The following is a 24,527-nucleotide window of genomic DNA, read 5'->3' as shown; positions in this document are numbered from 1 at the left end:
AGACAATTTCGGGAGTTCCCATTGTGGCGCAGCGGAAACGAATCTAACTAGGAACCATGAGGTTGCAGGTTCGATCCCTGGCCTCGCTCAGTGGGTTAAGGATCCAGTGTTGCTGAGAGCTGTGGTGTAGGTCGAAGACGTGGCTTGGATCTGGCGTTTGCTGTGGCTGTGGTGTAGGCCGGAGACTACAGCTCTGATTAGACCCCGAGCCTGGGAACCTCTGTATGCCGCGGGTGCAGCCCTAAAAAAAAAAAAGCGGGGAAAAAAAAAGAGAAAATAATTTCTCATGTACTTTATTCCACTGCATACACAGCAATCTCAGAAAAACAATACTAATGAGAGCACCCACATGATTATTAAAAAGACAAGTATTTTTTACTTCTTTTTGTCTTTACGTGATGTGCATTGTGCTTCACGTTCCCTTGAAATATCTCCTCTCTGTATGGGGTCACCATCCAAGGATACAATCGGGTTCCTTTCCTTTATTTCATTATTTGTTTTTAGGACTTGAAAAAAATTAGCTTTGTTTTAATACTTAATCTACCATACAAGGATTCTTTTCTTTTCTTTTTTGTCTTTTTAGGGCCACACCCACGAGACATGGAGGTTCCTAGGCTAGAGGTCGAATTGGAGCTATGGCTGCTGGCCTACATCACAACCACAGCAACGCTGGATCCTTAACCCACTGAGCGAGGCCAGGGATCAAACCCACATCCTCGGGGACACGAGTCGGGTTTGTTAACCTCTGAGCCATGATGGGAACTCCGGATTATTTTCAAAGGCGAGCTTTCTGCTTTTACTCCTTTCCTCTTCAAGGGTAACTGTTTAAATTTGTTTTTGTCTTTTTAGGGCCGCACCTGTGGCATATGGAAGTTCCCAGGCTAAGGGTCGAATCAGAGCTGCAGCTGCCAGCCTACACCACAGCCATACCAACGTGGGATCTGAGCCGCGCCTGCAACCCACACCACAGCTCTGGGCAATGTCAGATCCTTAACCCACTGAGCAAGGCCAGGGATCAAACCTGCATCATGGCTATTAGTTGGGTTTGTTTCTGCTGAGCCACAGTGGGAACTCCCCAGCCACATCTTAAATGCTCAGTAACTCCATGTGACTACTGCTTCGGGCTACACAGCTGCTGAGTATTTCCATCCTTCTAGAAAGTTCTATGGGACAGTGGACAGAGCTGGTCCGTAGCATCATAACTCTCTGCCTTACTATTTCTCTCATAATAACTCTGGGTAGTGTTGCTGGGACCCACCTTCAGCTGGCTCTCTTACCATCCCTTAAACCACCGCCCCCACCCATGACTGACCACTCAGGCCCAGGGGAGACAGCGAGGCTGGTCACCCCTCCACGACCTCCTCTCCCTGGCCGCTGCCAGGCCTGCCCCTCCTCAGACGCCTGTCTTGGCTTGAAAGCCCCTCCTCTGAGAAGTCCCCAGCCCTCCAGGATGCAGTGGAGGCTTCCTCTGCTCCCCCAGCTCTGCTGGATGCCCCAGCTGGCAGCTCAGGCACAGGCTTCCTCCACCACAAGATTGAGGGCCAGGTCTGCATGTCTGTGGAGTGAGGGGCAAGAAGGAAGGCGGCCCGGCCACCACCCTGCAAAGAAGGGGAATTGAGGCACAGAGAGGTAGAGGGACTTGCCAGGGCCGCACAGCAGGTAAGGTCCAGAGCCTAGATCTAGGCTAGCAGACACAGTTTCCTTCCCAAAGGGATAGAAGGCTGGGCTGCTAAGGAGGTCCTAACTGGGCTGGCACCCAGAGGCTGCAGGGCAAGGACTGGGTGGGTCAGGGTGGTGGGCTGGCCCAGCAGGCAGGTTGTCTGGCCCCTGCACTTCTGACCATGGACACGAGGTGGCGCACTCTGTCAGGCTCAGAGGCCAGAACCCCAAGTTTGTGTAGCAAGCCCCAAACCCAGGCCGCAGGCTGGGGGTTCCGGCTCTGTCGCTTCCCTGGGGACTGGCTAAGCCCTGCTGAGGATCCTGCGTTCTAGCAGGACCCCCCTCTGCAGGGAACATCCTCTCCCCAGAGCCACAAGCAGAGAAAAGCCTTCACGTCTCGCGTTTATCACCAGGCTTCCTCCCCTGGGAGATGCTGATTTGTTCCCATCTTAACATTTCTGAGATGCTGACGCAACACACAACCTACGAGCGGTGCACAGCATCAGCTGGTGCTCTGATGTAGGGTGGGCGGTTCATTCTTTCCTGAAAAGCTGTCATTAAGTTGACGGTGCAGCTTACCTGGTGGCATTTTAAAATCAAGGAAATATGTGAGTTACTTTCCTGGGTGTCATTTGGCCACTATTAATACCACATTTGCTGACTCCCTCCTATGTGCAAGGCAGTCCCAGGGACTGACATTTAAACACATGCTGATTCGTGGTGGAGGCAGTGTGGAGGCTGCCAGGGAGGCTGGGACCCCTTCGGGCCAGGCTGGTCCAGGGGCCCTTTGTGGAGCTGGGCCTTGCAGGCTGGGTGGAGTTCAAGTGTGGAAGGTGGTCCTGGAGGGGCGGGGCAGAAGAATCGAGCTTGTGTTTGGGAAACTCTCTAGTGCTGTTTGCCTGGAGCACAGAGGGATAAGGCCAGGAGCCGCCAGCCCAGATGGAGGAGGAACCAGTGGGATTTGGTGGCTGAGCCCAGTCCTGGCAGGGTTGCCGGGCACAAAGGCATCTCAGACCACCCAGTGGAGCTCTCACCCCAGGGAAGAGGTGGTTCTGCTGACAGCTTGCCACATTGCCCTGCTGCCCCTGAACTAGACCCCACCTTCATACTCTGGCACCATTAATCTGAAATCACTGTTCCCCCATTTCACACTCAGGAAACTGAGGTACAGAGAGGTTCAGCCTCCTGCTGGGAGCTCACTTGAAGCTTGCTCCTGGCCCAGGCCCATCAGGGCTACCTTCCCAGGCATGGAATCCTGGGAGAGGACGAAAGAGGGGCCCCCAACCCTTGTGTGGACACAGAATGTCACCTGCCATTTCAGTAAACAAAGGACATTGTGCCCATCACGCCACCCAGAACTGCTGCGCCCCGATGTTGGTTGCACCCAGAGAGAACTCAGGATGCGGGGAGCAGGATACTGGCCCCAGAGAGTTAAGATACACATCAAAGGAATGATTCCAATGAGCCCAGACTCTGGCACCTTCCCATACAAAGCACTAAAACCAGTAACTTGAGATGTTTGGTTTTTGCGATTCGCAGCGTTCTTTTGGTGCTCAATTACGCGTTGCTGGTTTTCAGCAACAACTCACTCCCGTCTATCCTGGCTCCTCCCTTTTCTCTTTGGGAGGTTGGTCCCTCGGGGCTCTGAGCCGCTGCAGATAGTCCTTAGTAAGTTTACCAAGTAAAACCATTCTCAAGGTTCAGGTGGTGCAATTTTTTTTTTTTTTTTAAACAGTTGACCCTTGCCCCAAGGAATGCTTCAGGAGTGCTTTAATCAGGATCCCTGAGGACTGGCGAGGAGCTTTCGGGACAGAGGAGAGGACGGGAGGCAGATAGTGGGGTGGGAGGGTAGCTCAGTTCTGATTCCTGGCGGTGCCTGTAGGACTTCTGGGGTCATTGTCTTGGGGGCAGAGCAGGGAAGCAGGCTAAAGACACACATGGAGGAGAGAACAGCAGGGCAGAGCCCAGAGGCCCCAGCGAGAGAGGGCTGGCTCAGAAGGCTGGGCAGGGACAGCCTCTTGGCCGTGCCTAGTCTCTGGGTTCCCCTGTCCCGCCACTCCAAGCCCCATCCTCTCGGGCAGACACGGGTGGGGAGGGGATGAGGGCTTCCAACCCAGGGTGAGGACCTGGGGTTTTCGAAGGGTGGTCCTCTCTGCACCTGAGCTAGACAGCCCCTGGTCCCAGAGCCGGAGTGGGCGGAGTTTTCTTGGGGAGGGAGAGGGGGGAAGGGGGGGAAGGAGAGGAGAGGGGAGAGGGGGTCGGCCCAGACTCAGGGGCAGGAGGGCTTAAAGTGGGCTCACTCTACTAATACTAAAGCCGTGCCCTGGGCCCTGCGCCCTGCGTGTGGGCCTGCGGAGATGCAGGAGGGTGGAGGGGCCCCCTTAAATGACAAAGGCGAGATTCAGAGAAAGAGGCCCAGATCCAGGATAGAGAGCGTCCTGGGGGTGGGGGTCAACCCCTGCTGGTTACTGGTGTCTAGCGAGCGTGTGCACCCCCCCAGCCCTCCTCCTGCGGGCTCCAGGTACCCTTCCCTGAGTGGGCCCAACAGTGGCGTCAGCGGAAAAGCATTTTCCTGTGGGATGTGGTCCCTACTGGTAGCAAAGGCTTTGACCCACAGCCGAACCACAGTGCGGCCCCGACGGGGTGTCTGGCAGGGGGACCACGGATGAAGTGACAGCAGCATGCGTGCTTGTGCGTGGCTGTGCCCGTGGCGTCCACCAGATAGATGCGCGGGGCCGTCTGGCTGTAGGTGGACCCTGCGGACGGCCGCGCGGAGGAGCCGCCGCGCGTGCGCGTGGGTGGCGGGGACGCACGTGGGCCACCCAAACAAAGGCGGTGCCGCGTGACCGAGCTCGCACGCGCGCGCACCTGCCAGGGCAGGCGCGCTCCCGCGGGCCCCGGCGCACCGCCGTTCGCGCCAGGAGAGACAGGGAGGGCCGAGGCGGCGCGGCTCCTTTAAGGAGCCGCGTGGGGCGTGGCGTGGCTGCGCGGGGCTTGCCGCTCAGGTCGTAGGGCGTGGCGTTGGGCGTGGCGTGGCGGCTTGGGGCGCGGGGCGGAGCGCGCGCGGGGCGGGGCGGCGGCTGCGCAGGCCGGGCCGGGGGCGCGCAGACTCCGCTCAGCGGGACGCGAGCGCGCGACCTGGCGCCGCCGCCGCCGCCGCCGCCGCCGCCGCCGCCTCCGCGCTCGTGGCCGGCACCCGCGGGACCGCCTCCTCCGGGCTCCCCGGCGCCGCTGGGCTCCCCGGCGGGCGGCAGGTGCAGCGCGGCCCGGCGGCTGGTGAGGGGCGCGGCACGGCGGCGGGTGGATGAGAGGTGGCCCCGATCTCCGCGCAGGGTAAGCGGCGCGCGCGCGCGGACGCCCACACGGACCTCGGCGGACACACAGACACGCTCCCGACACGGGCCGGCTGGGCCGCGACCCGGCGCGCTCCGCCACGCTCTCCCCGCGCCCGGAGTCAGCGGCCCTCCAAGCAGGGCCCCGCGCGGGCGCGCCCCGCATACACGCCCCCGGGTCCCGCGCGGGCTTGGGCGCGCGTCACGGCCACCCCCCCCTTCCCCCGCGCGCGCCCCGGCCGCGACGTCTCCTGGTCCGCGCTGTGCCGGGCTGGCCAGGGAAAGGAGGACGTCCTGCGGGCACTGGGCCCCAGATGGGGTGGTGGTCGGTGATGTCAGAGTCACTGAGGTCAGGCTGGGGCACTGGTGATCGCGTCCAATGTCCGTCTTTCCCACTCACTCCTTAGGGACACAGGAGAGGAGGAGGGAGCTGCCGGCCCCTGTGACCCCAGAGGAAAAAGTTGTGGGTTGCCCCCCTCCCCGCACCCCTCTTTTTGCCCTGTCTCCTTTCCCTTTGTTTGGGACTTTGAGCTGGTGGGGGCTCTGCTGGGGCCCAGACCTGCTGGCCGGCAAGGAGATGTGGTGTCTGCAGCAGCCCCCAGCCCTGGGCCCACACCTGCCGCTGGCAGGCCCTGCTCTGCTGTCGGGGCCTACCACCAGGCAGGGAGGAGAGGCCGAGCAGGTGAGCTGGTGCACCTGTCCCTGCGGAGAGCCTCTGGCTGGAGGAGCAGCCCCCAGCCAGGGCCCTGGACCTGAGGAGGTCCCCCCCCCTCGCCGGAAGCGGAGTCCACCCTGGGGCTCTTGCTACCCCGACCTTTCCAATGGCAGGGAAGATTCTGTTTGGATGACACCTTTTGCGGGATGGGGTTCCCGGCTTACCTTCTTAGTGCAGGTTTGGGAGAAAAGACAGGTGGGAGAAGCTCCTACCCCCCCAGAATGGAGACGCCTGAGCCCCGGCCCCCATTGCAGCTCAGCCTTAGGGGCTGTTTCAGGCCTGGGCCTGGCAGGATGGGCAGGGCTGTGCAGCAGTTAGGAAAGGAATTTGGCGTTTTGCCTCCTTCCCGCATCTGCTCTGTGACCTTGGGCCACAAGGCCTGGAGTCTTTGCAGGCCTCAGTTTCCCTGAAGGAGAGGGGCCAACAGGAGGACAAGAGGACTGGACGGTGCGGGGCAGCCCCACCCCCTTCCCTCTGACACATGCGGAGCAGAGATCCGAACCCCCGCCCCGCCCCGAGAGCCCAGCCGTGCCCTTTGCTCCCGGTTTTCGTTTCCTTGACGCTGCCCCACGTGTGGACTCGGCCCGCCTGGGGGACACAGTCCTGCTGGGCGTGTGTGTTCGAGTTGCCACCCTTGTCCCTTGCTGGGGTGAAGCCACATCCCGCACTGTTAGCTGGGACACTTCAGATCGGGGCCCTCGTTAGACCTGCCCCTCCTTTCTTCCTCTGAAAACCGCCTGCCTGTCCTTCCCCCGCCTTGGCCATGGTGCTCTCTCTGCAGCGCTTTGTGACCGTAGGCCGGGGTCTTGAACCTGCGGTCTGGACGTGGCTGGACGCGTGGGGGGGCAGCTTGGTCCTGGGGACTGGGGCGGGGCTCCCTGAGGCCTCTTTCCTCTGGGCTGCCGTGGCTGGTGGGGTGTGGGCTGTGGCTGTCCTGGCAGCGTGGCCTGGGGACGGGCAGGGCCTGTCCCCGCGAGGGCTCTCTGGCTGCGCTTGGGAAAGGCATTTCCTGGAAACTGCACAGGAAGTCCTCCGCGTGAGGTCCGCCGGGCCCTGGCCGCCCCCAGCTGTGCCTTCCCCCGAGGTGGGTGGGCAGGACGAGCCTGATGGTCCCTCCAAGCCGCTGGCTGCGGGGCCCTCCCTCTCATCTGTCCTGCCAGAGTGGGTGCCAGGAAACGGATGGTGGCCAGCTTCGTGTGACCTCTGCTGGGCCTCCCGGCAGCTGCTAGAAACGAGGCGAGTCGGGCCTGTTTTCCTGAATCACCGTTTTCGCCCTCTGATGGGAGAGAAGAGTGGCTCGGGCGCAGTGCAAGCAAAGTGTCATTAGGTCCTAGCGAGAGCGCTGTCGCCGGGGGAGGCTGCCAGCCCCAAGCCCGTTTTCTCTTTGTAACCAGGTGTCTGAGCAGTGTTCCAGATGTGACGGCGATGCGGGCGCCAGACCAGTCCGTAACCCGGGGGCTCCCCGATGTCTCCAGGGTGGGCCCCCGTTGGTGGGTGTGCCACCGGGTACTCTGCCATCTCATGAGCCACAGGGACCCCTTCCAGCTCCCCATGCCTCGTGGTTTGGGCGTTTCCCTCCTAAAGCTGATGTGTACCTGAGCTTTGCGTGGGAACGGGCCTTCCTTCCTCGAGTGGTGTGGCCCCAGCCACGTCCTCATTTCTGGGGGACCCGGGCTGGCTTCCCTTCCCGTGGGCCTCTGGTGCCTCCTCTCTCTGGTGTTTGGCCCCCAGTGTGTGTCAGGATGGGGGGCTCCCACCTAGTGGCTGTGCTGGGGACTTGACGAGCATCTAAGGAGCTCCGGTCAGTGGAGGGTGGATGCCAGCTGGGAAGGACGCTGGGGGAGCCGTGTGGCCTGCTTGCTCCCTTTCCCGAGAGACGGGCGGGAGGCTGCCACACCTGTTGTCAGCAGTAAAGGAGACGATCCTTGTCAAAAGCCCAGTGCACACTTGCTCCCCGTGGGGGCTGCTGCTGGCCTTGGGGTGGATGGCAGGACACCCCTGCACTTAAAGAATTTAAAAATGTGTTGGGAGGGGAGTTCCTGTTGTGGCTCAGCAGGTTAAGAACCCCACATAGTATGTGTGAGGATGGGGGTTCCATCCCTGGCCCCACTCAGTGGGTTAAAGATCCGGCATGGCCCCAAGCTGCGGTGTAGTTCACAGATGCAGCTCGGATCTGGTGTTGCGGCGGCTGTGGTGTAGGCCAACAGCTGCAGCTCTGATTGGACCCCTAGCCTGGGAACTTCTATGTGCTGCAGATGCGGCCGTAAAAAGACAACAACAACAACAAATGAATTGGGAGAAACGAGATGTGGGCCGAGAGAGGGAGTGGCAGGAGGGATACAGGTGCCCATGTGGGGGCAGCGGCTTCTGTTTGCTGAGCCCGGACGTGCAAGTGTGACCACTCAGTGGCGCTCAGAAGGCCTTTGGTGGGGGACTGGAAGGCCGGCGTGGGGGTCCTTAGGCCCTGCAGAAGGTTTGGGTCTGCTTTTCCCTTGGCTTTTGGGTGGCTCAGCCGTGGGGGCTCTCGTCGGGCCTTTATCCTCGGCAGAATCTAGAAAACAGCCTTTGTGAAGGAGGTGAGAGTTCTGGTGCGGGGGGGGGGGCGGTGGTGGCCCTGGGCAGGACAAGGGAGGAGGCCTGGGTCTCGGAAGGGGACGGTCATTTGCGAACAGAGTGGCTGAGGCCCGGTCGGCTCTAGGTGGAGGGCAGCCTGGCCCCCTGCTCGGCGCTGGCTGCTGACCGAGCCACGAGGTCGGTTGACTTGAGGACTTAAAGGTAGGCTGTCGGACGTCTCTTTCAGACGACGATGGAGCGAGACAGTGAGGGTCTCCCTGACGAGAGGAGCCTGCGTCCTTTGCACCCTCAGTGCCTGTGCGTGGCTTGTACGCGGGGCTGGACAGAGACTGGGGACCACAGCTCGCTGCTGAGGACGATCGCCTTCCAAGGGCTATTGTTCAGATGGTTTGGGATTTGAGCTATAACCAGGGTTGTGATTCTGTTTAAGCCCTGTGATTAAATTCCCCCGTGGTTAGAGCAGCAGACAGGAAGGGCTGGCCTCGCAAAGGAAAAAAACGAGTACTCGCGGCGATGGAAATCACTCAGCAGCGCGTCAGACGAGCTAAGAGTTTCCCACGTGTTGTCACATGTGCCCCTCACGGCTTTCACTCTCTCCCATCCCTCGGATGCAGAAGCAGGTGCAGAGGGGCTGCAGCCTGCCTCAGGCCCTGCGGTGCTTCCTCTGTGAAGCAGCAGAGCTGGGGGAGTTCCCGTTGTGGCTCAGCAGTTAACGAACCCGATTAGGATCCATGAGGATGTGGGTTCGGTCCCTCGCCTCGCCCAGTGGTTAAGGATCCGGCATTGCCGTGAGCTGTGGTGTAGGTCACAGATGCAGCTCGGATCTGGCGTGGCCGTGGCTGTGGCGTAGGCCAGCCGCTGCAACTCCGATTCGAACTTTAGCCTGGGAACTTCCATATGCCGCAGGTGTGGCCATAAAAAGAAGAAAGAGAGAGCGAGAAAAATAGCAGGGCTGGGGTCGGAACTCGGGTTGGTTGGCTCCCCAGGCTGTGCTCTTCTTCTCACTGGCTCTCTGATAATCAGGTAGTTTTCTGGGGGTTTGTGGACGATATATAGGAAGTAAATTTTGTTGTGGTGAGAAATCCCTTTGCCATCAAACAGGCACGGATGTGGCCAGAGTGTCTCCAGCCGGGGCCTGGCGCCGTGATTGATTTTCGTTGCGCCCGGAGGTTGGGCAGTTAAGGCTCCATCTCACCGATGAGGAAGCCCCGGCACAGAGAAGTTCAGTCGCTTCCCGGCGGCCACAGCTGGTTCGGATTGTGATTCTGTTTAAGCCCGTGATTCCAGTCCGCTGTGGTTAGAGCAGCAGACGGGAAGGGCTGGCCTCGCAAAAAAAAAAAAAAAATCGACACTAGCAATGGAAATCACTCAGTATCGTGTCAGACGTGCTACGTGGTGTCCACGCGTTGTCACACGTGGCCCTTGTGACCGTCATCTTAGGCAGTTTGAACCCCGTGGCCTTTCTGTGCAGGTGCCGTGGGCAGGGGGTTCACGCTTGCTCTGTTGCTCTGTGCTCTTGGGGGAGATGGCTAACTTCTCTGGGCCTCGGTTTGGTCACCAGGTGTGGGATATGGGAGCCAGAGGCCCTCGAGCTGGCCCTGGCTGGAGCTGGCCGCAGGAAGGCCCTGGGTGCGGAGGCCCGGCCGTCGCAGCCCCCCGCCCCCCAGGAGAGTCATGTAGGAGGCCTTGGTGGCCTGGGAGTGAGGGCTCGGGCTCTCCTCGGAGCTCAGATCACGCCCGGGCAGGGAGACACCTGACACCGCCTTGGCCTCACCGCCTTGCTCAGGGCACTGGCCCGTTGGGGGCCAAGGGCCGGGGAAGGGCGGCCCCGCCCAGAACCACCTGCCACCAAACCCAGTTAAGGTGTGGCGGAAGGACCACGTGCCAGGCCATCGAGGGCCGCAGTGGTCTGGGTCCTGGGAAAACGAAGCACGGCTGCCTCTGGCCCTTCCCTGTGGCAGGTACTTGGCACAAGGAGGCAGGAGCCCCTCCTGAGCCCTCCAGCCTGGAGTGTAGTGTGGGGCACCCCTGGCCCCAGCCCTTGCCCTGAGGTACCCCCCCGCCCCTGCCCCTTCTGCAGGCGGTTCCAGGGATGGGGCACCCGATGTCTGGCACATCTCTGCTCCACCCCTCTTGCCACGGAGGCCTCCCCTGAGCAGCCCGTTTATAGACCCCCCCCCCCCCACCAGCTGCCCCCACCCTCTGCAGCAGTCCCTGCCCTCCCTAGAGGCAGGGCTCTCTCCTGTCGTGTCTTGTCCCCGGCAGCCCAGAGCAGGAACGAATGGACACGCGCTCCTGGAGGGCTCGGCCCTGCTCTGCCATCCCCGGGCCACTCTGCAGCCTGGCCTCCAGGGACCAGCAGCTTCAGTCCTGGGGGCCTGGCTTGGGGGAGCCCACCTGCAGCGAGGGGTGCCAGGCTCCTGGAGGGCAGGGGCCTGGGCAGCGGGGGGTGTGTGTTCATCTGAACGTCTTTATCAGGGGGCAGCTCGCCGACCATGTGATCCACCCTTGAGAGCGCCATTCACTGACTTGTGGCAGATCCACGAAACTGTGCAGCCCTCACCGCGACCTAATTTTAGAACATTTTCGTCACCCCCTTTAGCGATCACTCACTCCCGCTTCCCTCTCGCCCCTGGCAGCCGCTAATCTGCTTTCTGTCTCCGCGGATTTGCCGGCCCTGGACACGTCATATCAGGGTCGCCCGCCGCGTGCCCGTTGCCTCTGCTTCCCTTCACTTCGTGGAATGCGTTTCGGGCCGTGCGGTAGCGCGTGGTGACAGAACCGGGCTTGGTGCCGCATCTGGAGCCCGGCCCCTCCTCCCCCGCGCCAGGGGCCCTGGCCGGCCTGTCTCACCGTCGTGCTGAGCTCGCCGGGCCTCACCGGGCACGTGGGGTCAGAGTTCACGGAGCCTCTGCTGTAGCCGCGCCGGCTGAGAGCTCTGCGCATTCCCACGCCGCAGGCGCCGCCGCCCAGTTCGTGTGGCTCATTGTCAGCGGCCTTTGGCCCACTTGCCATTTATGTGAGCTGCACTCAAGTCACCTCCTCCGGGAAGCCTTCCTGGCCTTCCACACCCCTAGGGTCAAAGCCCTTGTGCCTGCCATCCTGTGTGTGGTCCTCTGTTTACACCCCTGCCTGGTCTCCCTGGAGACGGTGTCTGGGAGGGGTGGTGGGGCGGGGGCGTGCGTGCGGCATGTCTGCGGGCTCTCTCACTGACCACCCCACTCTTTCTCTTCCTCATTATCCTTCTGTTATGATGGGACCACTTGACTTTGGAACTCTATTGTCTGTGTCCTCCCGAGCCCTCGGGGGCAGGCCCGGGTCTGGCTGTGGTTTGTCCTGGATATTCAGGCCGAGCTGCTGCCGTACCAGCCTCCTCCCCCTCCACCCCATGCCCTGCACTGGGTGGCATCATGGATTTTTGTTCTTCTTTTGTTTTCTTTTTTTTTATCTTCTGTTTTTTTAGGGTTGCACCTGCGGCATATGGAAGTTCCCAGGCTAGGGCTCTAGTCGGAGCTGTAGCTGCCGGCCTACACCACAGCTCACGGCAATGCTGGGTCCTCAACCCCCTGAGGGAGGCCAGGGGTCGAACTCGCACCCTCATGGTTCCTAGTCGGATTCGTTTCTGCTGCATCATGATAAGAACTCTGTTTTCTTCTTCTTTTTTTAATGATAGGCTATATTTTTAGGACAGTTTTAGGTTTGCAGAAACGTTACAAAGATGACAGAATTCCCGTATATCTGCTCCCCCCCCAGAGTTTCTCTCATGCCACTTTTCGTAGGGCCACACCTGCGGAGGTTCCCAGGCTGGGGAGGTCGAAGCAGAGCGGTAGTCACCAGTCAGCCACAGCCGCAGCAGCGCGGGATCCGAGCTGCGCCCGCGACTTACACCACAGCCCACGGCAAGGCCGGATCATCAACCCGCTGAGCGGGGCCAGGGGTCGCATCTGCGTCCTCGGGGTTGCTAGTCAGATTCGCCAAGCGCTGAGCCACGGCGGGCGCGCCGCCACGGGCGCATTCTTAACCGAAGTGTGCCGTTTATTTGGATGTCCTTAGCTTTACCTGCTGTCCTTTCTTCCCCGGGACCCTTCCCAGGACACCCGACGCCGTGTAGTTGTCACGTCTCCTCAGGCTCCGCTGGGCCGGGGCAGTTTCTCCGGATTTTCTTATCTTGGATACTTGCTGGTGTCGAGGGGGGTTGGGTTGGGTTCGCTGTGGATTCCTCTCCGCCACTGGAATGGGGTGTTTCTCTTGGGGTCAGGCTGGGGTCCTGGGTCGGGGAGGCACCCCATCCCCTCCCGTCAGGGCTCGTGTCCTCAAGGGGACCCATCACCGTGATGGTGGCCTGGCGCAGGACTCACTCTTCCCCGCGTCCACCCCGTCCTCCTTGGAAGGAAGCATGATGTGCAGCCTGGCGCGAGGGGCCCAGGGGCGGCGTGTCTGCGCCGAGACTTGGAATCCTCTGAGTGGGAGACGGCCTCTTCTCCCCTATTTATTAATTTACTCAGTCACTTTGTGCGTCAGCGTGGATTCGTGTGTACTCAGTTTATACACCGAGTTATGATGCAACTCACATTATTTATTTTGGTTTGAAAATGTTTCTTTTTTATTCAAGTGTAGTTGATTTACAACGTTCTGTCAATTTCTGCTGTAAAGTGACCCAGTTCTGCGTACATATACATTCCTTTTCTTTTTTTCTTTTTTTGTCTTTTTAGGGCTGTACCCGCGGCATATGGAGGTTCCCAGGCTAGGGGTCGAGTCGGAGCTACAGCTGCCGGCCTCCACCACAGCCATGCAGGATCCACGCCGCATCGGTTGACCTACACCACAGCTCACGGCAACGCCAGATCCTTAACCCACTGAGCGAGGCCAGGGATCGAACCCGCAACCTCAAGGTTCCTCGTCGGATTCGTTTCCGCTGCGCCACGACGGGAACTCCTCATTCCTTTTCTTGTATTATCTTCCATCCTGTTCTGTCCCAAGGGACTGGGTAGAGTTCCCTGTGCTGCACAGCAGGACCTCATGGCTTCTCCATTCTAATGTCCTAGTTGGCATCTACTGACCCCAAACTCCCCGTCCATCCCACTCCCTCCCCCGCCCCCTTGGCCACTACAAGCCTGTTCTCTGTGTCTGTGAGTCTGTTTCTGTTTTGTGTGTAGATAAGTTCTTCTGTGCCATTTATAAATATGTGTCTGTATATACGTATACGTGTATATATTTTTTTGTTTTTTAGGGCCACGCCTGTGGCATATGGAGGTTCCCAGGCTAGGGGTCTAATTGGAGCTGTAGCTGCCGGCCTCGCCACAGCCACAGCAACACCAGATCTCAGCTGTGTCTGTGACCTACACCACAGCTCACGACAATGCCAGATTCTTAACCCACTGAGCAAGGCCAAGGATCGAACCTGCATTGATCCATGGATACTAGTCAGGTCGTGACCCCTGAGCCACGAAGGGAGCTCCCTTGTGTCGTATTTTAAATTTTTTATTTTTTATCTTTTTAGGGCCTCACCTGCGGCATGTGGAGGTTCCCAGGCTAGGGGTCTAATCGGAGCTGTAGCTGCCGGCCTGCACCACAGCCACAGCAACGCCAGATCCGAGCTGCATCTGCAACCTACACCACAGCTCATGGCAACGCTGGATCTCTAACCCACTGAGCGAGGCCAGGGATCGAACCTGCGTCCTCGTGGATACTGGTCGGATTTGTTTCTGCTGCGCCACAGCGGGAACTCCCTTGTGCCGTATTTTAGATCCCTCACATAAGTGATCTCGTAATGGTGTTTGTCTTTCTCTGTCTGACTTTCTTTCCGCTGTGGGTCGCATCAACCAGCTTTGGCCTCAGGGCACTCCCTCAGGTGGCTTCCAGGTTCGGTTGCCGTGCCCGGTCACGTGGGGTGATGGGGACCCGTCCTCACTTTCCATGACCGGTGCTCGCAGCCCCAGAAGCAGCCAGTCCTCCCAGGAGCCTGGCTCCCTTGACTGGAGACTGGTTTTAGAAACCAAAACCTGGGCTTGGGGCTGCTGGGGTGTCGCTGCTCTGGGCCCCCCGGCTGACAGCGCAGGAAGTGCTCGCGTGTGCACTGGCTGGGCGTAAGCACACGCCCGTGACTCCTTCTGTGTGTGCATCGAGTGAGGTGTGAGTTCATCCTAGTGACACGACCCGTAGTCGTGACCACAGGGCCCCTTGTCCCCTTGCCGGTGAGTCAGTCCCCTCCCGGCCGTGGGAGCCGGGCTCCCGCCTTGCCACCGTTGACTTGCTGGTCCAGCTCTCCTGTCCCCGCAGAGCAGGACTGCACTGTTGCCGCAGGGCCCTGGGAAGTGGCTTGACAGGCAGCATCCGTCTCTGTCCTCTGGGTTCGCGCTGTGCCGCTGGAGTGCAGGCCGATGGGTACTCTCTGCCCAGGCCCCACAGAGGCCGGGGGCCACCAGGGGTCATGTCTTTCCAAGAAGGTCTGTGACCGTGGGGAGACAAGAAGAGAACCAGGGGCCTCCCCTCTGTGCCCGCTCACCCCAGGCCTGTGCAGACAGGCACAAATGTGGCATCCCTTTGAAATTTGAAAGCGGGGCTGGCTTTGAACACGCCCTGGAGACCCGGCCTCAGTGGCGGGAGAAGGGCAGTCAGCAGGACCCTCCGGAGCTCAGAGGCATCACTGATGCAGGTCCTGGCCGGACCCCGGGCCCCCCCACCTGCAACTGGCGCGGCAGTGGGAGCGACAGCCTTTGGAGGGAGAGCAGCCCTCTGCCTGTGGTTCTGCAGGGTGGCGGGGGCACCAGGGCAGGCTCCTTTCTGGAAGGAACAGACCTAGGCAAGTTCGCGCTGGCTGACTCGGCCCGTACCGCCTCCTGTTTCGTGCGGGGGCCTGGGGGCCGGAGGGCTTCAGCTGGAGGCTTCTGAGCACTCCGAGCAGCGGGGAGGGTGAGAGGCAGCCAGGGGCCACCTTGGCAGGGCCGAGACGGTGGGCAGGGGCGGGCACCAGGGTCCCGGGGCTGAGGAGGAGGGGCTGAGCGCCACCACAGGGGGGGGACTTGGCAGGGTTTGTGCTTCGGGAGAAAAAGGAGCGGCCCCCCGGGCGGGCTTGGAAGACCCTGGAATGGCGGTGCTTTTGTCCCTTTGGAGATAAAATGAGAAGGACGGTGGACAGGACACGGGGCTGGGCCTCTGCGGGCGGGGTCAGTGGCTCCTGGTTTCTGAGGGTGGCACCCACAGTGGCCATCGCTTTGAGGGGCCCTTGGGCAGCAGAGTGGCTGTGGGAGGGGCTGCAGTGCAGACCGTGCCGTTTACACACCTGGGGAGGTGCCATTTACGTGTCAGTGCTGTCTGCACGTGTTGGTGACTCTTTTCCACACAGGGTTTTGGGGGTCTGCGAGGACCCCCATCTCATTTTCTTGGTCTTGGCCAATCTTCTGCTGTGGGTCTGGGAGGGGTCCCAGCCGCTGCCCCCTGTTGCCTGGACGACCTGGCTCAGGCCGCCTGTCCCCTCCCCGTGTCCCTCTGTGCTGGGGACCACACCACAGTGAATGATGGTTGAGGCCATGGCCCTCGGGGGGCACGCGGCAGGAGGGAGACGGGGAAGGCGGAGAGGTGGGCAGAGGGGCCTCGGGTCGGGGGGTGGGCTAGAGGGGTGAGAGAAGGGGCATGGGGGCCGTTTGGCAGGACAGAGAGGGTTTCGCCTGAGGAGAGGTGGGTGGGCCGGTCCGGCCAGGTGGGGCCACGGGTCACCGTGCTGGCCTCCCCGGGACTCGCTGGGGCTGGTGTGGGGTCTGTTGATCAGTCGGCTCCCACCCGGGGATCCTGGAGCCCCAGGATCGAATGGCCACACCTCTGCTGGGGCAGGATGGGCCCTGGGGGGTGGGGGGCATGGGACATATGGCTGCCTGTCTCCCCCCACTTGGGGGGCATCCTGCTGAGGGGCTGAGGCCTCACCGAGCTGGTGCCAGGTCTCCCCTGTCCTGGGAGGGGGAGCCTCAGGAAGCGGGCGGCGCTGGCCGGGGGCTGGATGGGTGGGGGCTGCCCTGGGCCCGGGGTGCCTTCCCTGGGCGCCCTTCCTGGGCGTGAAGCTCATCTTCCCAGTGGAGGCCGCCTGCTGCCCGGCCTCCCTGCCCCCTTGCTGGGCGCGTCCATCCCAGGTCCTTGCTGAGCCCTCCTGCTGTCTGGCTTGAGATCCGAGGGTCCGCTAGGTCGCCTGCGATGGCCACAGGCCGCTGTGGCCTGGAGATGCATTTCCCACCTCAGGATGCAGGGCTCTGGCCTCGCGGGCTGCCTGGTGCCCACGGGCTGGGATAGCATCTGTGTGGGGGGGGCCAGTCTGGCCGGTGATGGCGCAGGGGGCGGGAGCCGAGGGCGATACGGCCCAGGGGGCACGTGGGGTGGCAGAGGCAGGAAGGTGTGTGTCACTGGTGCCTCCGCAGGGAGTTTGGCATTTAAAACTCGGAAGGGGCTTGAGTTGTCTACGAGGCACACAAACCTTCACTACCACAAACCCAGAATCTCGTCTGAGAAGCATTGGACGGTTACTCCCGCCCACGGGGTTGCCACAGAGGCCACAGGCTGGCGGTTGTGTCTTGTCCCCCAGCCGCTGCTGAGACGCCGGGGAGGTGTCTGAACCATCTCTCAACAAGGACCTCGTGCCAGAAGCGGAAGTGGGGGTTCACGGCGGGGGGTGGGGAGCCCCACTGCTTGGGTGCTGCTGCCCCTCATCCCTGGAGGTCCCTGCCGCGGGCTCCTCCCAGACCCTCCGGACACGTCCTGGGGGTCCAGTGCCAGCTTCAGCCTCCAGGCTTGGTGTCCAGGGACTGTGTCTGCAGCCCTTCCCAGTTCCATCCAGAGAGGTCAGGGACAAGGCAGGTGGCCCGGGCGGGAGGCCACTCCGAGGGCCCGTGGCCAAGGCTGCCTGCTGGGTGGCGCGCATCGGCCAGGTGCTCCCCCAGGCCCCACCCTGCCCGCATCCTGGATCAGGAAGAAAGCCGTCTTTTGTTCCACAGCCGCTGCTTAAGAAAGCAGGGAACTGTGTGGATGCGTGCGAAGTAAGGTGTCAGCCTCGAAGACTGGGTAGGGGGGCCGGAGGGGGAGGGGAGGCGCGGGGCCCCAAGGGTGCCAACCCGAACCCGGAGGTGGGCTGTGGAGGGCAGAGTCCACCTGCAGCCGTCCTGCTCCTTTGCGCCCAGCCTGCCCAGAGGCGGGGGCTGCGGAGGTGTGACTTAGCCGCCAGCACGTTTGGGGGAGAGGAAGTGAAATATGAGTCAACGCCAGAAAGCCCTGGGCATGAGGGTGGGGTGAGCTGCTGGCAGGATGAGAGTGACGGTGGGGGGAAGGCAGGGCTGGGCCCCCGCCGCCCCCGCCCTGGCAGCCTGTGTCCCGAGGTCACACCCCTCCTGGGGGAAGGCAGCCCGCCTGTGCTGGCCGGGGGGCAAGGCCGTGCCTCCACCTGGGCTGCCCGGGCAGCGTTCTAAACTGGACCTCAAGGATGCTGGCGCTCAGGGTGGGCGGGCCTGGGACACCTGCCCCCCTGGCCCTCAGCTGCTCTCTGCCCAGCCCAGAGCGGGGGGAGGGAGTGGAGGAAAGAGCCGAGGCCCCGTGACCCGGCAGCATTGCCACCACCATCTGACAGGTGCGTGTGAGGCCTGGGGCAGCAGGTGGCATCAGGAAGGGATGCAGGATGCTGGGGTCCACTCTGTCCGTGTTTGCGAGAGGCCAGCCCGACTGGCTCTCTGGGCACCCAGCCCTCATGCTGATGTCTCCTGTGGGCTGAGGTGGGGGGCGGCGGCGGGGAGGATGGGACCAAGGAAGGGGGAGCGTGGCCTCTCGCCAGCCCCTGGCTAAACTTTTGAAAAGCCTCAGCCTGATCTTTTGCAGTCAGATTAGCTGCTTCTGTGCTTGGATAACTGGCCTCTTAGGATGAGTCCCAGGTCGGGAAGGGAGGGGAGCCCTGCGTGGCAGGGGCCCCGCCTCACGTAGCCCGGGTGGGGACTGGGCTGTTTGGGGACACAGGTCGGCTGCCTGAAGATGCTCCGGGGAGAGGATGAGAGGGCTTGCTGGTGTCTGGGCTCTGCTGCGTACCGGGGGCCATATGTGGGTGGCTGCCACCCCCAAATCACCCTGCAAGGGGCCACGTTGCTCCCACTTTGCAGAAGAGTAAGTGGGAGTCTGGGGGGGTCCCAGCAGGTGGCGGAAGTGGCCCCCTGCCCCCAGGGCCCATGCCCTTGTCCACGGCCCACCTGCCCGCTCCTGCTGGGCTTGTTTCCAAAGATCTCTGATCCCCGCGGTGGGCCCCACATGGACCCTTAACTCCTGTGCCTGGCCCACTCCCCAGGGCTCCCCCACCTCCCAGAGAGGCTGTCCTGCCAGCACCTGTGGTACGGCTGCCGCTGCCAGGCCTTGTGACCCTTATCCGGCCCTGCCCCCTGCACGTTGTGAGCTAGACCTGAGCTCCTCAAGGGCAGGCCTGGGCCGGAGAGGCCGGGTCATTCCAAAGGCCACCATCGCCCAGTGCTGTTGCCCTGGGTGGCCGAGCGACCGGCACTCAGCAGGGCCTTGATGTGTCCCCCCCGCCCTTGGTGGCCTCCCCAAGGCAGGAAGGGCAGAGCTGGGAGTCGGGCCCACACAGCTGTGGGGCCACAGGCACTGTCCCCACCCTGACCGGGGAGGCCTGTCCATGCCTTTCTGCTCTGCGTCCCCTGGGACACCTCGTCTTCCAGCGGAGAGCTGAGAAGGGGCTGGGGTGGGCGGGGACTCCTTGACCTCCAGGAGAAGGTGACCCCCACCTGGGACGTGGTCACTGTGTATGTGGCCCCGGCCTGGGGTGGCCGCTGTGGGCGGATCACAGGCGGAGGGTGTCTGCTGCTGCTCGTGACTGTGGCCGGCCCAGCTTGGGTGGCTTGGTGGGAGATGGGGGGGAGAAGCAATCGCGTACCTGCCGTACCTGCCGCAGGGGATGGGCCTGGCCCAGCGGGGATGGGGACAGAGGGGCTGGGAGGGAGGACACCTGAGGATGATGGCCAGGCTTCTAGTTAAGAAAAGCAGCTGGAGGAGTTCCCTGGTGGCCTAGCGGTCAGGGATCCAGCGTTGTCACTTCTGGGGCTCGGGTCTCGGCTGTGGTGTGTGTTTGATTCCTGGCCCAGGAACTTTACCTGCCGTGGTGCAGCCAAAAAGAAAAAAAAAAGTCAGCAGGAGAAGGCGGGGCCCGGAATGGGAGCCAGGGGCCTGGAGCCGTCGGGCTGCAGGTAGTGCTCCCGGCCCTCGTTCCCTCTTCCTGCGCTGTGTGTGTGTGGCTGTGTGTGTGTGTGTGTGTCTATGAAATCCCTCTTCCTGCTCTGATTCAGGACCTGAGTTAACTTTGCTGCTGCATCAGACAATGGATTGAAGTTTGGGCCCCATGTACCGAATCTCAGCAGGGCCTTGCCCATGTCCCTGGTTCTGTCCCCGCCAGAGGCCTGTGTCCGGGTCCCGCTCCTGCACCTCCAAGAGGGTCAGGTGGCGTGGATGGGACATTCTAACTGTGGCTCCACGGTGGCCGGCAGGACTGTGTCTTCCCGGGGTCCCCAGCGCCTGGCCGAGGGCACGGGGCGTGTTTGAGGACTCGCTGATGCCTGTCCCTCCCCCGCCCGGGCTGCCTGGGCGCAGGGCCCCTCCCTGCCCCCGCCCTGCCGATGGGAGGTCACCAGCCGTCGTCTCCTTTTAAGTGAGGCAAGAGTGTATCTTGGATAATTGACCGCCTGATGGTGTGATTAGAAACAGTCGTTTGCGCTGAGTCACAGGTCGCCGAGCCCCGGCCGTGGCCGCGTGGCGAACTCGGTCATTCCCTTCTGGGGCCGGGCCGGGTGCGGTTTCTCCCCCAAATGGTTTCTCCCTTCGGTTTGGGTCAGACCAGGGGGGAGCCTCATCCTTCTCCAGCAGCAGGAGATGCGAGATCAAAGCTGGTTTCCATCCCGGGGGTCTTGGAATTCCCTGCCCGACGTTTCTGGGGACCAGCCCTTCCACCGGCTTCTACAAACCAGGCTCAGGCCGATTCTCAGCCGGTCCGACCCCGTGCTGCCAGGACGTGGCTGCTGTCACGGGGTCACCGCTGGCTTCCTGCCTGTTGCTGGTGCCGCATGTAGAGGCTGGCCCTGCTGCACCAAGTTGAAAAATCTTGGCAATAAAGAGCCTATTATGACCTATTTATAAAGTATTTCAGAATCACTCGCATGAATATTTTGTCCTAAATTCTGTATAATTAGGAGACACAAACCCGACTCCGTGATTATTTTCGTGCCACCAACATAACCTAAATTAAAACGCTCTCTGTGTAGGGTTTTTTTTTTTTTTTAAAAAAGAAATCATTGGGACAAAAACATAAAGGCCCTGGTTTTCACGTCACTGTTCTCAAGTGCTTGCAAATCATGTTTCTGCCTCAGTAGCACAGAATCCTTGTTGCCTGACTGGCAAGCCTGTCCTTGTCCCCAAGCGTGGACGAGCAAACCTCCGGAGACGCGCACAAAGTCCTCATGATCCCGACCCGACGCGCCTGAGCCGCGGCCCGAGTCCCAGCCGCCCAGCGCCCCCCCCCCAACCCTCAGGTTCAGCCGCCAGCGTCCCAGCAGGTGTCCCGGCTGTGCGCACTCGTCGCGAGGCCTTCGGGTAGATGCAGAAGAGGGGTGCGCGGCTGCGGTCCATTTGGCAGTTGCTCTGCGGGCCCTTCGTGGTTTGGCGGCGGTGCGGGAGGGGGTTGCTGGACGCAGGCCGCGCTCCTTTGGGCGGGGGTAGCCCTTGGTGGGAAGGGAGGTGTGGGGCGGCACTGCCCTCAGTGGCTTCTTCCAGAGCCCTGCATGTTGGTCTGGGGGAGACTTTTGAGGGGAGACTTAGGGGCTGAATCTGTTTTTCATTCTTTGGACCTCAGGGGCATTGAATTGGAGAGGCCATAGTCCCGGGGCCACATATGTGGCCTTCTTAGGTCACTCGAGAGCCTCCTGTCTGTCTATTTAGTTATTTTTAGCATACTAGGCACCCTTGGGCTCGCCATGGAAACAGCAGCTGGGGGCTTGCCCTTGACCCCCGTCAACCAGCTTGGGGTCTCAGCTCTGTGCCCCCAGCCCCCGGCTCGCTGTCTCCAGCCCCCTTGTTTCTCGAGGGCCCCTTCCTCTGGCTGACCCTGCACCGCCTCAGCCTCAGCGCTGGGGCTTCATCCTGGGCCCGATGTGTGCTGGGCGTGTCCTGCCCATCCCGCCGCGTGATGGAAGCTTCAAGGGCTGGCGGAGGTGGGCTGGGCGGGGCGGGCGGGTGTGGATAGAGAGCCTGCTAGGCCGGGGCAGGTGCCTTCAGGGAAGCGTGGGGTGTAGGGAGAGGGGAGCGGGGAGGCAGGCCGGCCCCTCAGAGGAGCCCCGTGGGGGGTGAGGAACCTCTGGGGATCAGCCCAGGCAGGGTGGGGTGTTTCCAGAAGTTTTGGGGGGAGAAGTGGCCCTGGGAGGAGCTCCCGGTGTGGTGGGGCTGCTCCTGGGTGAGGGGCTCCCCTGGGAGGGAAGGGGCAGCTCGGAGCCCTGCAGACCTGGGGTGTTGTGGTGGCACAGGGGGCTGGCGGGGGGGGAACCGTCCTGAGGCAAAGCATCCCAGGAAGCGGGTCCGAGCCCCTCCTGGTGTGGGGCCCGCAGACCAGAGACGCGTGTGCAGGCGTCTCCTGGACCTGGGGAGGGAGGCGGCAGGTGCAGAGGTGAGTTTTCAGGTGTCAGGGGGGGTTCGAAACTGCTGAGGGGGGGGGAGGAGAGTGGACTCCCCCCGCCCCCACGGGGCTCACGGCCGCCTTTCCAGAACCGTCTGAGGGGCGGGCTGGCCTGGCCTCTGGGCGAGGGTTTTCCTGCGGTTGCCTCGGAGGAGCCTCTTCGGAGCCCCGAGTCCTGGGCGGTGGCGCTGCCTTTAATGAAGGGCCTCCCAGCACGGCCCTCAGGGCCGGTCTGGGCTGCCGGTGCCTCTGGAAGATGAGCTGATGCCCCGACGTTCCGGGTTCGGGCCCAGAGAGTGAGTAGTCTGAGAGGAGAACCGGCTCCCGTCAGGCAGCTCTGCCCCTGGCACGGCCCTGGGGGCCCCTCTTCCTGCCTCTGCACCCCAACCCCTCCCTGTGCCTGCTCCAGCCTCAGCCACCAGGCGGTTGCCAGGGAGCTGCTCTCCTGGTCACTGTCTCCGAATCGTCGCGGGTCCCCTGTGCCTGGGTAGGGGTGGGGCTGAGCTAGGGAAGCACAGAGAACCCCTGAGCCCCCGCCACGCAGGCAGGGCCACCCCACCCGACCGAGGTGAGGGATGAAGGGCCCCTGGTCCCCAGGCAGCAGCTGAGCTGAGCCCTCTGGGCTCCAGCATCAAACCCTCCGCCCCCTCGTGGGCTCGCCCAGGATGCTGAGGAGGTGGCATCAGGGGGAGGAGTGGATGGGCCTGGGGCCTGGTGGGGGGGGAGGCTGGCCACCCCTGCCCTCGCATCCCACATGGGTTGACCTTACGGGCAGGCTTGAGTGGACGCCGTCAGGGTCAGGCGTTCGCAGGCCCAGCCCTCTGAGGGGAGGTCGGGGGCCGAGTGTGCAGGGGCTTCTCTGCCACCTCTCCTGGCCTGGCCAGGAGCACGCCGAGTGCCCGGCCCAGCTTCCTACCAAGAGCGCCAGGCTTGGCATCTCACCTGGTTAAGTCACATCCGTGAGGCCAGAGCGGTCAGCTTGCACAGGTGTGAGCGTGTGAGGTGACGGGTGTCAGGGCAGCCTTTCCCACAGGGTCACAGGCCAGCTGCCACAGCACCTGCGTGATCGCTGAAGGGCCCTCCCCCTCCCCTGGGTGGTGGAGCCGGGCGTCCTGGTGGCGTGGGGGGCAGGGACGCTGTGCTGGGCGGGGGGTTACGGGGTCTTTCTCCTCAGCTGAACCAGCTGATGGAATTTCATTCCCCCTCGGTAGTGGGGGGTTAGGCCCCAAAGACGGCGCTGGTTTATCATCCTGGGGCCTCTTCCATGGTCACGGAGGCCTCCACGCTGCAGGGCTTTGCTGCTGCAGGAGCGACTCAGCTGCCAGCCCAGGTGGGGCCGGGACCCACCCTGCTCGCTGTTGCCAACCTGTTAGTCTGGTTACGCCAGCGTCCGCGCCCGCCGCCTCCACGTCCTGCCCTCCCCGGGGAATCCAGGGCCAGACCTGTGAACCTTTGGACGGGGAGGGCCGTGAAGTGGCTCCAGCAGGCGAGCAGACGAGAGGGTTCCTTGGATGCCGGAGGCCGGGCCAGAGCAGCCCCGCGGCCTGGCCGGGGGCGGGCCTTGGAGCCAGCGGCACAGACCCGGTGCCCTGGGCCTGGCAGGAGGCCTGCGCAGGCAAGGCTCTGCTCATTTGTTAAAGGGAGACTGTTGCAGGGGAATGTTGGGTCTTCCTAAAGGGAAATGACCCGGAGCCCCTACAGAGTGTGGGAATGAGGTGGGCTGGGCCCTGGCCTGGACCTGGAGGGTGCCCGCGGGGCCGTCTGCCTCTCGGGTTTCAGGAGCTTTGGGCCGGGTTCGGGTTTTAATTAGGACACACATGGCTGTGGCCTTATGTGCAGGTGACTATTCTGGGGGCAAGTTTAAATGACATGCAGGTTTTATCCATTTTATCTGCTTTCACAGCCGCCTTTCGGATGCAGTGGCAGGTGGCCTGGTCTGCTTAGTTGTGTTTTTCTGTTTTTGGAAGGACAACAGCAGCCTTGGTTTCGGCCGCACTCGGCCCAAAGTTCTCGTGAGATGTTTGTTCGTCCTGCGCTGGTCAGTGGAGTCTGGGAACGCTGCTGTGGAGGGAGGGAGTCTGTCTCGTGCGTGGGTTTTGTTGCCTGAGGTTGCCGGCTACCAGGTACCGAATCGTCTGCGCTGCGTCCGACGGGAGAGCCTCCCGGTTCCTGCCTCACATGTGATGCTGGTTTGGGTCTGATTTGCTAGGATTTGCTGAGGCTGGGCTCATGCTGCTCTGGGGGCCAGGAGGTTGGGCTCTGGTTAGCTGAGCTGGGGGTGGGCAGAGAGCCTGGGGCAGGAGCCGCCCTGAAGGCCGCACCCTCCACCGTAGGGTGGGAAGACCCCGTGGGCTGATGGGGGCGTGCGGCCCGGCAGGGAGCGCCTCTGAGGGGCAGGTGTACCTGATATCGGAAATAGCAGCTGCTGCTACAAGCCGTCCCCACAGCCCTCCGCAGAGCAAGTGGGGACAGAGCAGGCCTGTGGGGGCCCCAGGCGGCCGTACGGTCAGGCCCAGGGGACAGGTGAGGCGTGAAGGGCTGGAGACCTGAGCACAGAGGT

At 62.3% G+C, this 24,527-nt stretch overlaps 1 protein-coding gene across 2 annotated transcripts in view; it reads left to right on the top strand.

Moving 5' to 3' along the window:
* Window positions 1-4,856: 4,856 nt before the first annotated feature.
* Window positions 4,857-24,527, top strand: part of GRAMD4 (GRAM domain containing 4) — a 73,797-nt gene continuing 54,126 nt past the window's right edge. Inside the window, exon 1 of one of the 2 annotated variants that reach the window (XM_047785953.1) lies at window positions 4,857-4,992. In XM_047785953.1, the coding sequence (XP_047641909.1) occupies window positions 4,964-4,992 (29 nt within the window). In that variant the 5' untranslated portion in view covers window positions 4,857-4,963. Of the gene's footprint in view, window positions 4,993-17,785; window positions 17,885-24,527 lie in introns of those variants that run through there. The other variant, XM_047785958.1, reaches the window with a different exon arrangement.

Source organism: Phacochoerus africanus, chromosome 7, assembly GCF_016906955.1.
Source record: "Phacochoerus africanus isolate WHEZ1 chromosome 7, ROS_Pafr_v1, whole genome shotgun sequence".
In the NCBI taxonomy this organism is placed as follows: Eukaryota; Metazoa; Chordata; class Mammalia; order Artiodactyla; family Suidae; genus Phacochoerus; species Phacochoerus africanus.
Note: the sequence above shows the minus strand (reverse complement) of the source record. Positions and strands in the feature narration are given on the sequence as shown.